The sequence below is a fragment of the Acomys russatus genome, chromosome 32 (assembly GCF_903995435.1).
Source record: "Acomys russatus chromosome 32, mAcoRus1.1, whole genome shotgun sequence".
NCBI classification, from domain to species: Eukaryota; Metazoa; Chordata; class Mammalia; order Rodentia; family Muridae; genus Acomys; species Acomys russatus.
In genome coordinates, this window is record NC_067168.1 from 40417313 (window position 1) to 40438283 (window position 20971).

Sequence of the window (20971 nt, forward strand, 5' to 3'; positions counted from 1 at the left end):
ACGCACGCACGCATGCATATTGATTCATTTCTCTTCCCTGACACATAGTACTCCAAAATGAGAAGTTCAGAATCCATTATTATGACAGACCCCACCACTAGCAGTGTGGTAAAGTTTGTGGACTTGTGTTTTGAAGTCTATATGAAGAAAAAGACATACATATAAGAATGCCTAGAAAAGCACTCAAGAGACAGAGGCAGGCGGATCTCTGTGAGTTCAAGGCCCGCCTCGTCTACAAAGTTAGTCTGTTTCAAAAAACAAAAACAGTCAGGCAGTGGTGGTGCATACCTTTAATCCCAGCACTCTGGAGGCAGAGGCAGGTGGATCTCTGAGAGTTGGAGGCCAGCCTGGTCTACAAGCTTGAAAAATAGCAACAACAAAACACAACAACAACAACAACAAAAAGGGGACAAGGGGGCTGGAACTATATCTCAGTGCTAAACTACTTGCCAGGCATGCACAAGGTGATGGACTCAGCACCAAAACACAAAACAAAATGAAGATGCAGCAAGCCAGCAGATGTGGGCATTCCAGTCTCTGCTCCGTGACCTGCTGAGATGTACACTAGCAGCTCCATTATGCTGCTGCCTCTGCGCAGCTGCCCACAGCCCTGGAGGAACCAGGGTCCTGGACCTGCCTTTACTCTGCCCTGCTTGTATAGTTACCTTGATGAGGGTGATGCCCAGGGCCTTCTTGGGCACCCTGCCTGTGATCTCATCGCAGATCTTGTGAATGAACTGGTGAGGGATAACGAACACCAGCAGGTCTGCGTCCTGCACAGCCTCGCTGAGACTCGGGACAGCGACCTGCAACAAAGCAGGGACACAGACGAACGCTGCAGGAATCCTATCAGTTCACACCCCGGCCCCTCAGAACACACACTGCCATAAGGTACTGCAGAAATCCCATCAGTCCACACCCCGGCCCTTCAGAATGCACACTGCCATGAGGTATTGCCACCTCACCCCCATTCTTTCTAGGAAAAGGATCCTGGCATGGCCTTTTAGTTAATTATTGTTAATGTGTAAAAATTATGTCTTAATTTTATTTATTTATTATGGTGTGTGTGTGTGTGTGTGTGCTGGGGCATGCATGTGGAGGTCAGAGGTCAGCTCGCTCTCTCCTCTGTGTAGGTCCTGGAGATCAAACTCAGGTCATGAGGCTTGGGTACAGATGCATTAAGCCACTGAGCCATCTCACCAGCCCTGTTGTTCTTATTACTGCTCTTTGAACCAGGATTTCCCTTGATTACCCAGGCTGCCCCAAAAGTCACTATGTAGCCCAGCCTCGCCTTCAACTCGCCTTCCCCCTCCCTCCCTCAGCCTCTCTTTAATCCTGGATACCAAGATGCTTAGACAGAAGGCTCAGGAGTCCAAGGCTATCTTGGCCACACAGCACGCTGGAGGACAGCCTGGCCCACACAAGACCGTCTCAAGAGGCCAAACAAACCGAACCAAAACCCCACTCACGTGCACATTTTGACCCTATGGAGAACGGTGTTTTAAAAAGCCTGGCAGAGCTCAGCAGGCAAAGATGAGGGAGACAATGAGAAGTAATCAAAGAAGTAATCAGTGAGTGGCTCCACCCCAAAACGTGAGCTCCCGGTGGAGAGCAAGAAAGCCAGACTGGCCAGTGGGGGGGGGGGGGGGGACACGCACCTTTAATCCCAGCACTCGGAGGCAGAGGCAGGTGGATTGCTGTGATTTCCGGGCCAGCCTGGTCTACAAAATGAGTCCAGGACAGCCAAGGCTACACAGGGAAACCCTGTCTTGAAAAAACAAACAAACAAACAAAAAAAGAAAGCCAGATTGGCCACTGCTCTTGCAAGGACAGGAAGTAACCAGTGTCCTCTGCATTCAGGTCAAGGGAAACCACACGCTCAGACCTGCCGGCTTTTAGTGAGCCACAGGTGGATACGGTAGTCAGAAATGGTCACTGCCACAGGAGGCTCCTGAGTGGGGGCCTCAGGCAGGGGTGGTGGCTGTGGTTTAGGACCCATGCAGAGTAGACACAGCCACACTGACAGACATGCACGGCCATGCTGGGCTGAGAATGGGTCTCAGTTCATAGAGAGCCTCTCAGCATGCATGAAACCCTGAGTTGGAGTCCCAGAACCACAACCGGGGGCGGGGGTGGATGGAGAGGTGGAGGCAGGAAGATCAGGAGTTCCGTCATCCTTAGCTATGTACCAAAATACAGGCCACCCTGGAACGGGACGTGGGATGATGTCAAAGGGTGCTCGAGAGATGGTTCAGCAGCTAAAAGTTTCTGCTGCTCTTGCAGAGGACCAGGGTTCAATTCCCAGCACCCACACAGTGGCTCACAACTATAACTATAGTTCCAGGGGTTCGTCGCCCTTGTCAGACCTCCCCTGGCCCCAGGCATGCATGTGGTGCACAGACACAGGCGAAACAGCCACACACATAAAATCTTATTTAATGACTTTAATTAAAGGCTGGGTGGCGCACTCCTTTAATCCCAGCACTCAGGAAGCAGAGACAGGTGGATCTCTGTGAGTTTGAGGCCAGCCTGGTCTACAAATTGAGGCTAGGACAGCCAGGGCTGTTACACAGAGAAGCCCTGTCTTAAAAAACAAACAAACAAACCCTGTCTAAAAACCAAAAAACAAACAAACAAACAAACAAACAAAACAAAACAAAAAAGAAAAACAACAACAACAACAAACCAAACCAAACCAAACCAAAACAAAACAAAAACCCTCAAACTTTCAATTAAAAAGAAGTTTAGTTAAAAAATAGAAAGCAGTCAATCCTGTGTCTGCATCTCCTTCCTTAGGTAGTTAAAGCAGCTCGGGGAGGGAGGGCCATACATGTGTTGTGACCTCGGGGTTCCCCTAGGTATAGATGGCCCCTGGGACACTATCCAGAACGGATAAGTGACCACTCCAGAGGCATGCACAGAGCCCTGAGTGCCTGTGGGCTTTTCCTCCTGTCTGCATGCAGCCTGGGAGGAGGTGGTCAGTGGGGAGGCCCAGCTGACATGGTGACGGCAGGTGCTTCCCCTGGCGGGCACAGGCTCTTGCTTCTTAGAGCCACCTGGCAGATTCATATTCCCTGGCATTAAGCTGCCTGGCCCCGGGGCACAGATTTATAACCTCAGCTCCTCAAGGGCCTGAGGGAGGAGGATCACAAGTTCAAGGCCTGCCTGGGCAACTGAGGGAGATAATGGCTCAAAGAGGGAAAGCACCACAGTAGGTGCTCTGGGTACCCAGAAAGTCAGAAGCAGAAAGCCAGAGTTACAGGCATGGGGCACATGGAGGGAGCAAGTCCCTATGACCAGCACAAAGAAAGCATGGCAGTGAGGCATGTGGCCCTCAGAGGGGATGGAGGCAGCCTGGGCCTCATAGATCCTATGTTAGCCTCCTAACTCCCCTGCCTCAGGAAGCAGGTGTGAGGTCCTGGGTTCGAGTCTCACGCTGTAGTGAAAGCAGGAGAGCTGGAAGTTCAGCATCACATGTGCTTGAGGCCAGCCTGGGCTACATGCATGCAGCTCTGTCTTGGGGGATGAGGGAAGACCTAAAAACTCAAAAGAATATCAAATTAACTAACAAAACAGTCAGTGGGGAGGGCTCTAATCCAATATGGTAGTTGTCCTTGTAAGAGACAGTAGTAGTGAGGGTAGGAGGGGTGGCTAGGTGGTTAAGAGAGCTTGCCGCTCTTCCAAGAGGACCAGAGTTCAGTTCCTAGCATCGACATTGGGCAGATCACAATTTCCTGTAATTCCAGCTCTGAGGAATCCATTCTCTGTCCTCTGTCCTCTGTCTCTGTCCTCTGTCCTCTGTCCTCTGTCTCTCTCTCTCTCTCTCTCTCACACACACACACACACACACACACACATTTTTAAGAGATAGTAACAATAGTATCCATAGAAGAAACACAGACCATGTCTCAAAGAACAAATCAACCTGAATCTAAGAGAACCAGAGCCAATCAGTGACAGTAGAGACACGTGGGAAAGTGGCAGTCACTTTGCCACATCCAGGCCACCCAGAGAATCACAGCCTGGAGAATGAACCAAATGTGCCCGCCTCAGACCCCAGCAAGTCTTACGACATTTTCTGGCAGCTTGTGTCCAGGGAGATATTTCACGTTTTCGTGGTCGTTGTTGATGATGTCCGTCAGCTTCCTCCCATTCACCGTCTCTTCGAAGACCCACATCTTGACTGTGGACGCGAACTTCTGCAGGTTCTTCACATTATTGCCAATGATTTTTGCAACAGCTGATCCCCTGTAATGAGAGCACGGGGGGGGGGGGGGGCGGAATTAAGCTCGCCTGAGAAGAGAAAAAGCATTTGACTAACATGCAGAAGCCTTGCGTTTTGATTCTGAGACTGCATGAGTCAGTTCGGGTGAGAGGCACGTCAGACTCCAGCTGCTGAAAACTCAGTTCTCACAGGAAATGCCCCCTCAGCTCTCAGGAAAATGACAGCATTTTGTACAAATGTTTAAAAATAAATCAGGATGGGGCTGGAGAGATGGCTCAGAGGTTAAGAGCACTGCCTGCTCTTCTAAAGGTCCTGAGTTCAATTCCCAGCAACCACATGGTGGCTCACAACTATCTACAATGACATCTGGTGCCCTCTTCTGGCCTGCAGGTGTTACATGCAGGTAGAACACTGTATACATATAAATAAATCTGCATAAACCAGGCATGGTGGCACAGGCTGTGATCTCCGCACTTAGAACATAGATTAGGAGAGTCAGATGTGGTGGCGCACGCCTGTAATCCTAGCACTCTGAGAGGCAGATGCAGGCGCATCTCTGTGAGTTCGAGGCCAGCCTGGTCTACAAGGTGAGTCCAGGACAGCCAAAGCTACACAGAGAAACCCTGTCCCAAAACAAAACAAAACAAAACAAAACAAAACAAAACAGAAAGAGTTAGGAAGACCAGAATTTCAGGCTCATTTTTAGCTACACAGAGAGCAGAGGGCAACCTGGGAGACAAGAGACCCTGTCTCAAAAACAAAACACTCCTTGGATCTAGAAAAAAAAAAAAAACAGCCTTCCTGGCACAGTGTCATAAGAGGAATAGAAATCCCAGAAAAATACAGAAAGCACTAGAGGGGTTAGGGCTTGTAAGGAGGCCTAGCTGTATCTCAGGCCACTGAGAGATTAACCGTGGCAGGGCCACCGCAGCCTGAGAATGCAGCCGCCTCCACTAGAGGAAACAGGGTATAGGGTAGGTCCCCATCACTCCGCACCCACACCTGATGGCCTCGAGGCCCCAGGATGCCCTCCTCTGCTTTGCTATTCAGCAGTCAAGTTCTGAAAATGGACCCTAACAGTGGGCATGGGCCTCAGGTGGCCCAGGCTGTGGCAGAGCTGCTGGTCCTGGCTCTGAAGCCTCATTGTAGCAGGCTGTGGTGGGCACCTGGTCTCAGGTAAGCCAAGGGCTTCTGGGGAGTCTGACCCGAGAAATTGCTGCTTAGAGAACATCCTTGGTGCGTGCTCAGGTGTAAGAATGGGGTAAAGAAAGTAGGTGTGGTAGTCCTTCCCTGAACCCCAGCATTTAGGAAACTCAGTCAGAGGATGTACGTCTCAAAAACAAAAAACAAACAAAACAAAACAAAAAAACCAAAAACCAATAAAACAAGCAAAGGTTAACAACACTCAGAAGCCCAAGGATTCTAGCATTTCAAAAGTGTGTGTGCAAGCAGTGCTGTTGATGAGAGACAGGCGGTGGGTGGGCAGAGGCCCGACTCAGCTACTCGGAACTTACCTGGGAAGGGGCTGAGCAGCCTCCCAGGAAAGTCCTAGGACCAAAGCCACCCCAGAGTGTTTGTTTAGAGGGGTGAGATCCAGTTCCCCATGCAGGAGTTAACTTAAACCTTAGGTCTCAAAACATACACCAACAGTTCAACCAACTCCGCAATGCTGTACAAACGAAATCTGTGGTTCCAGCAGTCAGAGCTGGAGCTAGGGGGATATCAGGCACTGAGGTCATCCTTAGCCACATAGGGAGTTGGAGGCTAGCCTGGGCTACAAGAAACCTCTCTCTCTCTCTCTCTCTCTCTCTCTCTCTCTCTCTCTCTTTTCTTTTTTCTTTCTTTCTTTTCTTTTTCTTTTTTTTTTTTTGGACAAGGTTTCTCTGTTTAATAGCCTTGGCTGTCCTGGACTCGCTTTGTAGACCAGGCTAGCCTCAAACTTACAGAGATCCTCCTGCTCCTGTCTCCCAGAGTGCAAGAGACTTCTTTTAAAAAACAAAAAACAAAGGCTGGGCGTGGTGGCACATGCCTTTAATCCCAGCACTCGGGAGGCAGAGGCAGGCAGATTGCTGTGAGTTTGAGGCTAGCCTGGTCTACAAAGTAAATCTAAGATGAGCAAGGCTACACAGAGAAACCCTGTCTAGAAAAAACAAATGGGAGACAGAGGCAAGAGGATATCTGTGAGGTCTAGGCTAGCCAGGGCTACACAGTGAGACCCTTTCTGCTTTCTTTGTTTCTTTCTTCTTTCTTTTAGGTTTTTCAAGACATGGTTTCTCTGTGTGTCCCTGGCTATCCTAAAGTTTTCTTTGTAGATCAGGCTGGCCTCAAAATCAGAGATCCACCTGCCTCTGCTTTCTGAATGTTGGGATTAAAGGTGTGCACCACCATCACTAGGCTGTGAGGCCCTTTCTTTCTTTCTCCCACCCAGACAGGGTTTCTCTGTGTAGCCCTGGCTGTCCTTGAACTTTCTTTGTAGACAAGGTTGGCCTCAAACTCACAGAGATCCACCTGCCTGCACCTCCCCCAAAACCCAATATATCCAATCCAATACTAAAAAAAAAAAAAAACTCAGCCAATCAAATAAATAGGTGGGTGCTGGAGAAATAGCCCAGTGGTTAGAGCACTGGTTGCTTTTGCAGAGGACCCAGGTTCAATTCCCAGCACTCACATGGTGACTCACAATCATGTGTAGCTCCAGTTGCAGGGAATCTGTGATGCTCTCTTCTGATTCTGAGGGTACCAGGCACACATGTGGTGCATGTATGCATGCAGGGAAAATACCCATATGTAGAATAAAAATTACCAAAAAAAAAAAAAAAAAAAAAAAAAAAAAAAAGGCAAGTGGGAGATGGGTGGGGTTTTTTTTTTTTTTTTATATGTAGCCTCAATCTTTATACCAGCCCATAGGAGAGACACACTGTCCCCACTTCACAGATGAAAAAAATGGAAGCTACGAGAGTACAGTGTGACCCATAGTGACCCTGTGAGCACCAAGAGGCAGGAGTTCAAGCCCAGCTCTGTTCCCCAAGAGCCCTTTCCGGTTAATCCTATTTGCTCTGGTCTTAAGTGGAACTGCTTCCCACAATACAGGCGTGGGCCCCAGCTGTGTGCAGGGAGTGCAAGGAAGGAGAAGCCACAGGTCTGGGCCCTCCCAGAGCCTGGACACTGGGAAATGGACAAGGGTGCGGTGGTTGTTGTGGGAGCCTTTCCCTGAGGAGGTACAGTCAGCTGCTTCCCGCCGACAGGACCCCAGTGACAAACCAAAGCAGGTTCCAAAGCCTGGGACCAAGGAGCTTCTCAGGCTCCTTCACAGAGCATGAGTGAGGGGCTAAAGATGGAGCATGGGTAACCCAAAAGCAGTCACCTCAAAGTCTCACCCCTGTGTGGATGACAGACTTCCCCACTGCTGACAGACAAGCCTCCCACTTGGAAAACCTTCCAGCCTCTAATACTGTCTCCCTGAGACCAGGGCAAATGGGATTGGGCGGGGGTGGGGGGGGGGGGGGGGAGAAGGCTCTTGGGTAACAGATCTGGGCTAGGACTCTGGCCTCTTGGTGCGCACAGGGTGTGGGGTGGGGCTGGGGGATGGCTCAGTAGGTAGAAGTGCTCGCCGTACAAGCCTGATGGTGTGAGTTTGAGCTCCAGAACCCACAGTGCAAAGAGAAAACTAACTCCTGAAAGCTGTCCTTTGACCTCTACATGGATGTCATGACACCCGCTCTGGCATGCTTGCATGTGCAAGCCCTGGCTAACACATAAACACGGTGATAAATACATTTTTACATGTGCAAAGCTCTGTGCTGGATTTATGGCACTGAAATAGGGAAAAATAAGAAAAAAGGTGGCAGGATCTGTAGTCCAGCTGGTGGACAGCTTACCTAGAGTGTGTGAAGTCCTGGCCGTCACCCTCAGTACCACTAAACCAGGTATGGTGGCGCACACTTGTAATTGGGAGGAGGTGGAGGCAGAGGCATTGGGAGTTCAAGGTCATTTTATTAACTTACCGGCCAGCCTCACGCCCCATCTCAAAGAAGCAGGAAGAGATTGGACTGCAGGGCATGGGAAGGCAGCATGGGCCTGGGTGTGCCAGCCTGAGGATGGACAGGCCAGCATGGGTCTGGTGCCCACCAGGCACCATGCGCTTCCCAGTACCTCATCAACACTGCCTGTTTCCAGTCAGGCACTGAAGGAGCCGCTGGAGTTTACCCAGTTGGAGGTACAGACTCCACCCAGATGTGAATCTGATCTTTGGCTTTAGTTTCTGATTAGAGGGTGGGCCAGATGGCTCAGTGCGAAAGGACACTTGTCACCCGAGGACTTGAGCTCTAGCTCCAGGACCGACACGGTGGAAGGAGAGCTGATGCCCGCGGGTCCTTCTCTGACCTTCACTGGGGGATCTGTGCCACTCCTTAAGTGAGGAAACGTGAGGGTGGAGTGGCTGAGAGCCCTGACTGCTCTTCCAGAGGACCAGTGTTCGATCCCCAGTCCTCACATGAGGCTCACAGCTGGCTGGCTGTTGTCTCCAGCCGCCGGGATCTGATGCCTTCTTTTGGCCTCCTTGGACAATGTATGTTTATGGCACACAGGCATATATGCAGGCACAACACCCATACACATAAAATAAAAATGAAGGTACAGATCTTTAATGCAGTTTCAACTTTTGTAAAGTAAATACATAAAGGGAGTTATATCATATCTGGATTTACTAATGGGCGCTGAGGCTATAACTCAGGTCCTCATACTTGCAGGGTAAGCACTTTTACCAAGTAAGCCATCCCCCAGCCTCTGCTCTCTCCTTTAACCAAGAAGGAAAGGGGTGCAGGGGGAATGAGCATGTGACCACACTTTCTTCAACCCGAGTCCCCGCCCCTCCCAGGGTTGCTCTGAGCTGAGGTTCTGTAGACCACTGCCTAGTCTTCAGTCCTAAGCGTTATGAATACTCGCATGCTGCCATCCAGGCAGAGCCACGGTTAACACGGTGTGTGATTCTCTGTAGTTAAAGGGCTTTTAAAGTACAATCACATGCCAGAGAATCAGACACAAATGTGAAAGGGTTTTTCAGCATAAATTCAACTTGGCGCAGTATTTATTGGATCTCTGTGTGGAGACGCTTTCCAAGTGTAAAACCAAAAGAGGAAACCACAGAGAAGAGGGAATCAATGTGAGCCCTTCACTTAAAGGGAAGGAAGAAGATGACAGGGCCTCTGGTGACTGCAGGAGCTGGAGCTCACAGTGGGAGGGTGCTGTCCACAAAAGGCAGCACGTGGCTGGGAACGTGGCTCAGTTGGTAGAACTGTAGCACCAAGCTCTGCTCCATCCCTCACACCATATAAGCTGGTTTTCTAGACAGCAAGTTCCTTGACCTGCTAAGCATCCCCCCTCCCCACCCATAACGCCCCCCCCCCCATCCTCACCCCTAACCCTGCCTTTGTAACAGAGGATCATGTGCCCAGGCTGGTCTCTAACTCCGTTTGTAGCGGAGGACCCAAGGATGAGTTTGAACTTCCGGCTCTTCTGTCTCCACTCCCCCAGTGCTGGGATCACAGGTTTGTGCCGGGGTTTCCTGCACACTACACAAGCCCTCTACTGGTTGAGTGTCATCTCCACAGAGACTCTCAGAAGACGCTCATAGTGGTGAGAGAACAATGGGACCCAGCTCGTGGGGGAAGACTGTGTGAGGATTGGAGTTTCAAATCCCTAGAACCCGCGTAAAGCCAGGAAGGGGAGGTGACTACTTGACATACCAGTTCATGAGAGACAGAGACAGAATTCAGGGCAAGCTGGGTAGCTGGACAGTCCAGAGTGGGTGAGCTCTAGGCTTAGGCGTGGAGACCCTGAGATGGGGACAGCACCTGACAGCAGCTTCAGGCTTCCACACGCACACACACACACAGAAAAGAAGAAAGACCCCATGAGTTACAGAGGTTCCCTCTAATCTTAGAGGAAGGAGGACAGAGCTCAGGGCATTTCTGTACACATAGCCAGAGTTCAGGCTGTTAGGTCAGTTCTTGAAGAAACCCATTCTTTGGTTTTGTTGCTTTTAGCCCATGAAAACCGCTTCCTTTTTCTAGCACTGGGAAAAAAACAGGTAGAAGCAACCAGAGGCTGAGAAGGAGAAGCTGCTCCACTGCCTGGGACACCCTCAAGCTTGGGAGAGGCAAGTGCTTAAACAGGGGAAATGGAGGCCCAGTTCCTCACCCCACTGACACCAGCTGCAAGACATTTGTTTCCATTTGTATATTAAGCTCCTGGGCCTGATGCCACTGGATACCAGGTAGTTATAAATCAAAGGTTTGCGGCCAGGCTAGGTTGGTGGAATGCATGTCTTGCATGAATCTAGGAAAGGCTGGGCCCATAATTCCACACAGTGTAGCATGTCTGTAATCCCAGGACTCAGAAAAGGCTAGAGGCTCAGAGCCGGTCTCTGCCATAGCGAGACCACCATGGAAACACAAAGAGCAACAACAAAAACAAAGCAGTCGGGGGCAACGGCTCAGTCTGGTAAAGTGCTTACCTTGTGAACATAAAAACCTGAGTTTGAGCTGGGTGTGGTGGTGCACGCCTAAAATCCCAGCACTCGGGAAACAGAGGCCGGAGGATCGCTGTGAGTTCGAGGCCAGCCTGGTCTACAAAGTGAGTCCAGGACAGCCAAGGCTACACAGAGAAACCCTGTCTCAAACAAACAAAAAAACAAACAAAAGCAACCCCCCAAAGAAAGCAAGCAAACACACACACACACACACACACACACACACACACACCCAAACAAAACAAAAACCCTGCGTTTGAATTCTAGAACTCATATAAAAAAAGCTGGGCACGGTGGGGCATACTTGTAATCTCAGTGTTGGGGAGGTGGAGGCAGGGACTTGCTGGCCAGGCAGCCTAGGCCTATTTGGTGAGCTCTGAGCCAAGGACAGAGCAACAAACACAAGGGGAGAAACAGGAGTCAAGGATATGCTTTAGTACGTGAAGGGACTTGCTGCCAAGCCTCACTCTGAGTGCGATCCCCAGAATCCACAAGGTGGAAGGAAAGAATCAGCTCCCAAAAGCTGTCCTCTGATGGACAACATCCATGCACTGTGGTGAACACACACATGCCCACATACTAAATACAAACAAGGTCACACAAATAGGGCCTGCACAACGACACCACCAGCTGATATCTATAAATGGATGGGGCCCCCACCTAGGCACACACAAGAGCAATGCTAAATGGATTTCAGCCAGTGGTATTTATATATGAGTGCATGTGTAACAGATTAAAGAATGACGTCATGATGTTGAGAGTGAGTAGGGAGAACAGGGGAGGAGTTAGAGAGGGGAGAGGGTGGGTAGACATGATGTAAGGACAATACTAATGTATGAAATTCTCAAATATACTAAAGTATAAAAACAATATTTTTTTAGTTGGGCGGGGGTGACACACACCTTTAATCCCAGCACTCAGGAGGCAGAGGCAGGCTGATCTCTGTGGGTTTGAGGCCAGCCTGGTCTACAAAGCAAGTCTAGGACAGCCAAGGCTACATAGAGAAATCTTGTCTCAAAAAACCAAGAGACAAGGTTTCTCTGTGTAACAAGAGAGCCCTGGCTGTCCTTGGACTCACTTTGTAGACCAGGCTGGCCTTGAACCCACAGAGATCCTCCTGCCTCTGCCTATGAGTGTGGGGATTAAAGGTGTGTGCCACCATGCCCAGCTGTATAAATTTTTTTAAAACTAAAATGCAACAATAAAGTTGAACATTGGCTGGGCATGGTGGCGCACGCCTGTAATCTCAGCACTCAGGAGGCAGGGGCAGGTGGATCGCTGTGAGTTCGAGGCCAGCCTGGTCTACAAAGTGAGTCCATGACAGCCAAGGCTACACAGAGAAACCCTGTCTTGAGAAACAAAAACAAAAACAAAAACAAAATAAAGTGAACATTGTTTTGAGGAAGACAACCAAGGACAGACAGACAGACAGACAGACACACACACACACACACACACACACACACACTAACTAAATAAGCAAATGTAATTAAAAACATTAAGAACCATGGCCAACAAAAGCCAGCTTCCCAGGTCCCCCCAACACCCTGAGAAGATCACCCAGGAATAGTGTAAAATACAGACCTCAGGTCACTGCAGAAGGGACCATGTGTCTCAAAGCACGCCCCATCCTCCCATGTAGGTAGGGAGGGCAGTAGTCTAAGGAGCAGCTTGGGAGCCAGCTCCCTGCCTCTATCTCAGCCCCTTGCTTTGCAGCAGGCCTTGGGCAACCTGCACCTATAAATCCTTATTTGGAACACCAAAGGTATTCTGAGGTATTCGTGAAACTACGGTTGTGATTGAAGAGACGAGTGAGAGAGATGGTGTCCCAGTGTTCAGTGTCATCTGCCGGGCTCTTTGCTCAGCTCACCACACTTCACTAGAGCCACCCTGAAGTTCCTCAACTGAGACCAGAGTGGATCTGCCCAACACCAGCAGCTAGGTGATGTTTAAATTGGGAGTAGTGACTCATGCTTGTAATCCCAGCAACCGGGGAGGCAGAGCCAGGAAGACCAACAAGGATTGGAGGCGAGACTGGTCTACACAGCGCATTCTAGGACTGAAGTGTCTGAAAATAGAGATAGTGGCTCACTATGCAGCCCCCGGTGGCCTTGAACTCAGATCTGCCCGCCTCTGCTTCCCAGTTGCTTGGACAAAAGGCATGTACCAGGCGTGTTTAGTCCTGTTTGTGTTGTTTGATTTGGGGTTTTTGTTTTGTTTGTTTGTTGAAGCAATGTTCTGTACTCCAGGCTTGCCTAGTAACCACTTTGTAGCCCAGGTTGGCTTTGAAGTCTTGGCAAACTACCTATTTACGTCTCTCAAGTGCTGGGATTGCAGATGAGTATGCTATCATGGTGTGTGTGTGTGTGTGTGTGTGTGTGTGTGTGTGTGTGTGTGTGTATGTGTGTTGAGAGAGAAAGGGAGGGGGAAGACCATGGTACATATGTGGAGATTAGAGAACAACTTGTGAGCCTTGGTTCTCTCCTCGTACCAGGTGGGACCTAGAGAGCCAACTCAAGTTATCAGGCTTGCGGCAAGTACCTTCACCTGCTGAGCCATCTTCCCTACCCATGATCCTCTAGGTTTTTCACTGGGCTATGGCAAGATTGACAGTTGAACAGTACCCCAGCACCAGGCAGCTCCCATGGATGTTCAGGGCTCCTCTGGCCTCTCTGTCACCAGTCTACTTAACAGACACCCCCACCCTGCATCCAGGACACGAGTACCTTACCAAGGCCACCTTGCTCTCCTACACATCGTTCACGGCCCTTGGTGTCAGGTGGCATAAGGAAGGCACTTGGGCCTGAGGGTTATGGCTATACCTTAGCTATAAGTGGCCCCAAAACTATTTACATAAACACTCATATCACTAGTTGTAAAGATTGCTTAAGCAACATTTACATTCCTGTGGTCAGGACCAGATATGGAAGGAAGGCTCGGCTCCTGTTTGAAAATGAGCAAAAGGCTGAAGTCCTTTCAGGGGAAAATCTGCCCTTTTCAGCTGCAGAGGAGCCACTGGGGTAAGGAGGCCTTTGGACCATGTGTTGCTCATACAGCACTGGGGACGCAGCGGTAGATCTCTGTGAGTTCAAGTCCAGCCTGGTCTTCATATTGAGTCCTTGTCTTGTCTGTACCTCCAGTTCAAGAGGATCTGATGATTATTTTGGCCTCCGAGGATACTAGGAACACACGTGGCACACAGATACTCATACAAGCAAAACAGCCCACAAAAATCGATAAGTCTTTAAAAAAAGTTATATAGCCAGGCAGTGGTGGCGTATGCCTTTAATCCCAGGACTTGGGAGGCAGAAGGAGACAGATTGCTGTGAGTTAGAGGCCAGCCTGGTCTAAAAAGCAAGTCCAGAACAGTCAAGGTTACACAGAGAGACCCTGTCTTGAAAACCAAAACCAATAACAGTTATATAAATAAAAGCCTACAGTACATATTAAAAAATAGTTTAAAGGGCCAGGCTTGGTGGAACAAGCCTTTAGTCTCAGCACAGAGGCAGGTGGATCACTGTTAGTTCAAGGCCAGCCTGGTCTACAAAGTGAGTCTAGGACAGCAAGGGATACACAGAGAGACCCTGTCTTGAAACACAAAAACTAAAAGTTCAAAGTCATCCTTTGTGCCGAGTTCAAGGCCAGCCTGGGCTATAAAAGACCCTTCTAAAAAGAAAAAAAGAAAAGGAAAAAAAAAAAAAAAAGAACACTGTGTTTAAAATGCTAACATGTAAGCTATGCCAGACTCCAGTTCACAGTTTATATCTTTGAATCTTATCTTCTAAGCCCTTATTTATCTCACACCTGAGTGTCCTGTTTCTGAAAAGGGCACAATTCCCTAAAGAAAGAACACTGTAGAGGAATGTTAATTCAGAACATGGCTGCTCTGGCAAGAGATCATGTCCAAAGACCTTCTAGATCTGTGTGATTTGGCTGGAATACAGACATGCCTGTAATTTCAGGAGACAGAGGCAAACAGATCTCTGGTTCAAGGTCAGCCTGGCTTAAGGCAAGTTTCAGGTAAAGAAAAACTTAGGCCTACCCGAGGTGGTACACACCTTTAATCCCAACACTCAGGAAACAGAGGCACACAGATCTCTTGAGTTCTAGTCAGTTCTGTTCAGGCAGTTTGGTTGGGTCAGTGAGTTGAGAGGCGGTGCAGTGGAGTTGAGTTTGTGGGGTTCAGAGGCAGTTTTTACTGGGAGAATTTTACAGAGACAGATTGAAGAGAGAACGTGCTAGATGCAGGTAAAGAGAGAACAATCCAAAGAAGAAGCCAGAAGATTAGAACCGACTGCTAGAGTTAGTTTGAGGCCAACCAGAGCAATTCAGTGAGAAGCTGAGAGAAGCCAGACTGAATCAGTCAGCTTGAAGAGGAATTTGAGCCAGAACAGCTGAGTTGAACCAGCCAACCAGAGTTCAAAAAGAGCTAGAATGGGTGAACTTGAGGCTGGAGAGATGACTCAGAGGTTAAGAGCGTTGTCTGTTCTTCCAAAGGTCCTGAGTTCAGGTCTCAGCAACCACATGGTGGCTCACAACTATATATAATGAGATCTGTCGTGCAGGCACACATGCAGGCAGAATACTGTATAAATAGTAAATAAATAAATCTAAAAAAGGAAAGAAAGAAAGGGGGGGGTGTGTGAGCTTATTCAGCAGTAAGTCTCAGAGGCTGAAAATATTCTAGGCCTAGATAAGATTGTACCGACACTGGAAGCTTCCAGGACTAGGCCTAGGTTAGCAGATGGAGACAACAATTATATCAGGGGAATAAAAGCTACTTTTACTGAGTACTGTACCCTAAAGAGCATGGTACCAAAGAAAACAGTACCCTAAAGAGCACAGTACCTACTAGGGGCAAACACTGGAGTGTATACAACGCAGAACTCAATGCTCCATATCCACCCACCTTAGTTTTTGAGGCAGGATTTCACTTTATTCTGGCTGGTCTAGAACTTACTATAATAGCCCAGGCTAGCCTTTACTTGTGGCCTTCCTGCCTCCACTTCTCATGTGCAGCAGGTACAGACGTGAGGCATTTCGCCCTTTTCTGGCTCCTCTCTGTTGTTTTCAGTTCCTGAAATTGGGCAGCTCTCGGGAGCGGGGATCCTCTCTCTAGGACTGGAGTGTCTCTGTAGCCATAGTGGCACGGAGCCAACAGCTGTTTCTGTCTGATCCCGTATTTAATGGAGGCAGGCATCCAGCCCAAACCTTCCCGAACATTTCTCAATTGCTGTGTCACAGGCACAGTTCTACTCACCCCCGGTGCCAGAGAGGACCAAGAACACAGCCCACAACATCAGAGTGAAGATGCTTCAGGCTGGCAGCCAAGCCTCCATGAAAGGCCAGAGAGCTTCACTTGACAGACCTTGTTCCAGTTCAGTCTAGCATGACAGAGCTGGGCCACTTCTGCCTGTGCCTGACAAACTGGGAAAGGTCTGTCCTCTGTGGAGCTGTACAGGAGAAGGAAGGGTGCCTGTGAGTCTAACACCAGGGGGATGGAGGCATGGGCAGGAGTTCAAAGCCATCCTCATCTAGGACAAGGCCAACCTGGGCTAAATGAGGCCCTGTCTCAAAACAACAACAGACTGTGCTTGGTGGGTGCTTGTCCAGTGGCAGAGCCAGCAAGGCAGCTGACATTTGTCTGAAGTGACCTTGGTATCACAAATGGTAAAGTCAAGTTAAAGGTCTATGTGAAGCTTTGAAGAGGACAAATAAGAATCCCATTTAAGGTGGCACAGAGCAGTCTGCTGTTGCCCTAAGCAGCACACCAAAAAGCACATAGTAGGGTATCAGGTAAAAGTGCACAAGCCTGGTGTCTAAGTTGGATCCCCAGAGCCTACAGACAAGAACTCTCAAAAGTTGTCCTCTGACTTCTGTAGGAACTGCCACCCCAACACACACACACCCAGTAGAAAATAGACAGGTACAGTGGCACACACCTTTAATCCCTGCACTCGGCGGTAGAGACAGGCAGACTTTTGTTTTGTTTTGTTTTGTTCTGTTTTGTTTTTTGAGACAGGGTCTCTCTGTGTACCTTTGACTGTCCTGGTCTCGCTTTGTAGATCAGGCTGACCTCGAACACACAGCGATCCACCTGTCTCTGCCTCCTGAGTGCTGGGATTAAAGGCGTGTACCACCACGCTGGGCTGCAGGCAGAATTTTGTAAATTCAAGGCCAGCCTTGTCTACTATAGTGAGTAGAAGGACAGCCAGGGGTAAATAGTATAAAAGTAACTTATTCTCCTTATGTAATTGTCATCTCAGAGGCTTACTGCCTCTATCTGCTAACCTAGGCCTAGTCCTGGAAGCTTCTAGCCTCCATATAATCTAACCTAGGCCTAGACTGTTTTCAGTCTCTGAGACTTACTGCTGAATAAGCTCACCCTTTCTAGTTCTGGCTGTCTGGTTCAACTCAACTGTTCTTGCCCAAACTCCTCTTCAAGCTGACTGATTCAATCTGGTTTCCTCTCATTTTCTCACTGAATTGTTCTGCTTGGCCTCAAATTAACTCTAGCTGTCTGTTCTAATCTCTGGCTCCTTCTCATTCTCTGGCTTTTTCTCTCTTCAGCATCTCTCTGTAAAACTCTCCCAGTAAAAACTGCCTCTGAATCCCACAAACTCAACTCCACTGCACCGCCTCTCAACTCACTGACCCAACCAAACTGCCTGAACAGAACTGACTAGAACTCAAGATATCTGCATGCCTCTGTCTCCTGAGTGCTGGGATTAAGGACCTAAACTTTTCTTTACCTCAAACTTGCCCTGAACCAGGCTGGCCTTGAACTCAGAGGTCTTCTTGTCTCTGTCTCCCATGTTTGTACTCCTGCTGGACCACACAGACATAGAAGGTCTTTGGATGTGATTTTTTTTTTGCCAGAGTTGCCATGTTCTGAATTAAAATTCCTCTACAACAAAGGGAGACTCTGTCTCAAAAAACTAACTAATGATTGAACGAAATCAAACAGTCAGGTGTAGTGACACAGGCCTTTAAGCCTAGCACTGGAGAAACAGAGGTTGGCAGATCTCTATGGGTTCAAGGCCAACCTATCCTATATAGCAAATAACATATTAAGGGTAACATAGCATCCAGGCATGGCTAGGGAGGCAGAGGCAGGTGGATTGTTGTGAGTTTATAGACATGCCTGGTCTATAAAGTGAGTCCAGGACAGCCAAGGCTACACAAAGAAACCCTGTCATAAAAACCCAAAAATCAAAAACAAAAACAAACTAAGACAAAAAGCATATTAAGAACCAATCTTTAAAAAGAAATAAGTAGAGGCTCAAGAGATGGCTCAGTGGTTAAGAGCACTTGCTGCTCTTAAAGGGGACCTGAGTTCTGTCCCCAGCAACAGCATGGTGGCTCACAACCATATGTAACTCAGTTCCAGGAAATTCTGTGCCCTCTTCTGAACTCCGCGGGCACCAGGCACACGAGTGCACTTACATGCATGCCCGCAAAACACTCATACACATAAAAATAAAAGTTAAGCAAATTATAATAAAAGTGAAAAGTATGGCTGAGCAGTGGTGGCACACACCTTTAATAATACCAGCACTCAGGAGTCAGAGGCAGGCAGATTGCTGTGAGTTCAACGTCAGCCTGGTCTACAAATCGAGTCCAGGACAGCCAAAGCTCCACAGAGAAACAAACAAACAAACAAACAAACAAAGAAAAAAGAAGAAAAGAAAGAAAGAAAGAAAGAAAGAAAGAAAGAAAGAAAGAAAGAAAAGTATGACCTTGAATTCCCAGTTCCCCTGGAATTCCAGGCTCTTGGCTTTTAAAACACTTTGGAGTCTGGCTGGGAGTGGGGCTGCTTCCGAGGATGGGCAAGGCCTTGGGGTTTGATCCCCAGCAGCACAGAGAGTGAATGCATTAACTTAGCAACAGAATAGTTTTAAGCTAATTGAGCATGACTTGGGGAGTTTCCTGGCTGGTAGAGCTTTCATTGCTACTCAAGAGGCTCTGGGTTCAATCTCTATCAACACACACACACACACACACACACACACACACACACACACACACACACACTCCATCATGTAGTGCTTGCACTACCTTTAATGCCAGTATTCAGATCTCTGTGAGTTGAGGTCTACGCAGCAAGTACCAGGCCAGAGCTGAAATAAGACCTGTCTCAGAAAAAAAAAAAAAGTTCGCTTTCAGACATTCGTTATTCACTTAGCATGAGCCAGGCAACAGGTAAAGAATTGGGCATGCCGGGAGAGCTCTCCAGAGACAGACAACTAAAAGGTGAGGCCAACACAAGGGTAGAGGTCAGCAATACGAGCCTGGGGAGAGGCCACCGGTCCAGTGGCAATGGAAAAGAACAGCCAGTTAAGGTTTCCTCCAACGGTACTTTCAGAGCCAAGTCTTCAAAGAGTAAGACTAAAACCAGTCAGATGGTGCCCATGACTCCTGTTCTGTATGGCTTCTAGAAGCTTGAGCTGTGGTGTGAGTCAGACCAAAGGAAAACACGAGGGGACAGGAGCCAGGAAATGCAGGATGGCCCTCAACTGTTCACCCCACTCCCTGGGCCCCGGGAAAAGGCTGGAACACAAGCGCTATGTTCGCCTCCTACTCACTGAGACCCCGACTTCTCCAGTGTTAAGTATCACCAGGGTATCGAAACCTCTGGAAGGACTTGAAAACCCTCCAAGCACCAAGAACTTTATAAGTGAAGTCAAATACAGCTCTGTGGTGACACGACGCTCCGCAAACACCTCCCAGGACCCTCAAGTCCCGGCAGCGAGGCCTGTGGGGAATCGGTCCCCCTTTCAGACACTATGTTAGCACGATTGGGAAACAGTCACTAGAGGAGGTGAGAATTTCCTCTCAAAGGACAACTTCTGTCCCAGCTAGCAAGGACCAAGGACCCTTTTTTCCTTCCCTGCCTTGGTTTCCCAATATCAAAACTGCAGTAAGAAAGACTGAGCCCCCCTAATTCCCCACGCGGGGGTGACTGGCCAGGGAGAATGTAGAACGCCTTTAGGGTGTCTTGCTAAGTCCCTGGGTGTGGCGACCAGTGGCCGGTGCCCGCACGGTTACCAATGCGCAGACAGGTGCCCGCGGGCGCGATGCGCGCTGCTACCCAGGCCACCCGGGCCGGGCACCTCGCGCGCCGGTGCCTCGGCGTGTCCTCTGTGCGTGCAGTGCCCAACCGGGACCTGCGATCGCAGGCCCACCTCTCTGCCTGCCCGCAGTACCCTGGTGACCACACCGCAGCAGCCGGCGAACAGCCTTGGCTCTCTCCCGGAACCGGGGCTTCCTGGAGGTGGAGCCCGCGCCGCCCACCCGCCGCTGCTCACCAGTTCCCTGAGCCCACGATGCACACTTTCAGAGGAGACGCTGCCATGGCCAAGCCGGATCGCTGCTGCACACTCTTCCTCCTAGGGCCGGGTTGGATCGCCGCTGCAAGCCGAAACGCTGCTGCACACACCGTGCCTTCCAGGCAAGCTGCTCACCTCCGCAGGAACGGCCTAGTGTAGCCGCTCCGGGCGACCCCGCCCCGCCCTCCTCTCCGCCAATGGCCACCGCCACTCAGCCTGGGCGCCTAGGGCCACAGCTGACAGCCGGGAGGACCCGCCCCGCCACTCCCAGGAACCACTGCGCACGCCTGATCTGGGCTGATGGCCTGGTCAACCTCTGTTGTCGCCCCACCCCTACCCTAGGAATGTTGGGATGTGTAGTTCACCTCCCTGCGGGCTCCTAGACTGTAGTTCCAGGCGCGCCACGTGCAAGCCAATGTCATTGCGCAAAGATTGGAGCCCCGAGCTCCGGCTGCAGTGTGGCACTCTCCCGGACACAGCAGGCCCGACCTAGCCTATTTTCTATCTGCGCAGGGACAGCTGACACCTAAGGGTAGAGCACAGAGAAGCTAAGCGGTTGATTCTGAATTCACCCAAATTTGGGTTTGGTGCCCGCACCTGCTTTAACAGCGTCTGCCATATTCATATACACAAGACAGACCCAGGCACCCATGAATTTCTTAGCGAGCCTGGAGCTTTAACCTAAGCCCTGCTGCCCTGGCAGTATCTGCTCTACAGGGCTGGGGTCATAGCCCAGTTGGTAGCAGGCTAGCCTGAACCCAGGAAGTGATGAGTTCAAGTGCAGCGCCTGGTGGCTCTGGCCTGTGATCTCAGCACATGGGATACGAGGGAGGAGATTTCCAGGTTATCCTTGGCCACATAAACTAGGGGAGGCCACATTGTCACCTT

General features: G+C 49.6%; 1 protein-coding gene across 1 annotated transcript in view; it reads right to left on the reverse strand.

The window, feature by feature from the left end:
* Gpd1l (glycerol-3-phosphate dehydrogenase 1 like) overlaps positions 1 to 20283 on the reverse strand; it is a 39005-nt gene extending 18722 nt beyond the window's left edge. Inside the window, exons 1-3 of the mRNA XM_051140229.1 lie at positions 20063 to 20283; positions 4071 to 4248; positions 666 to 806 (exon numbers count right to left, since the gene is read on the reverse strand). Of these exons, the coding sequence (XP_050996186.1) occupies positions 666 to 806; positions 4071 to 4248; positions 20063 to 20109 (366 nt within the window). The 5' untranslated portion in view covers positions 20110 to 20283. The remainder of the gene's footprint in view (positions 1 to 665; positions 807 to 4070; positions 4249 to 20062) is intronic.
* Positions 20284 to 20971: the final 688 nt, after the last annotated feature.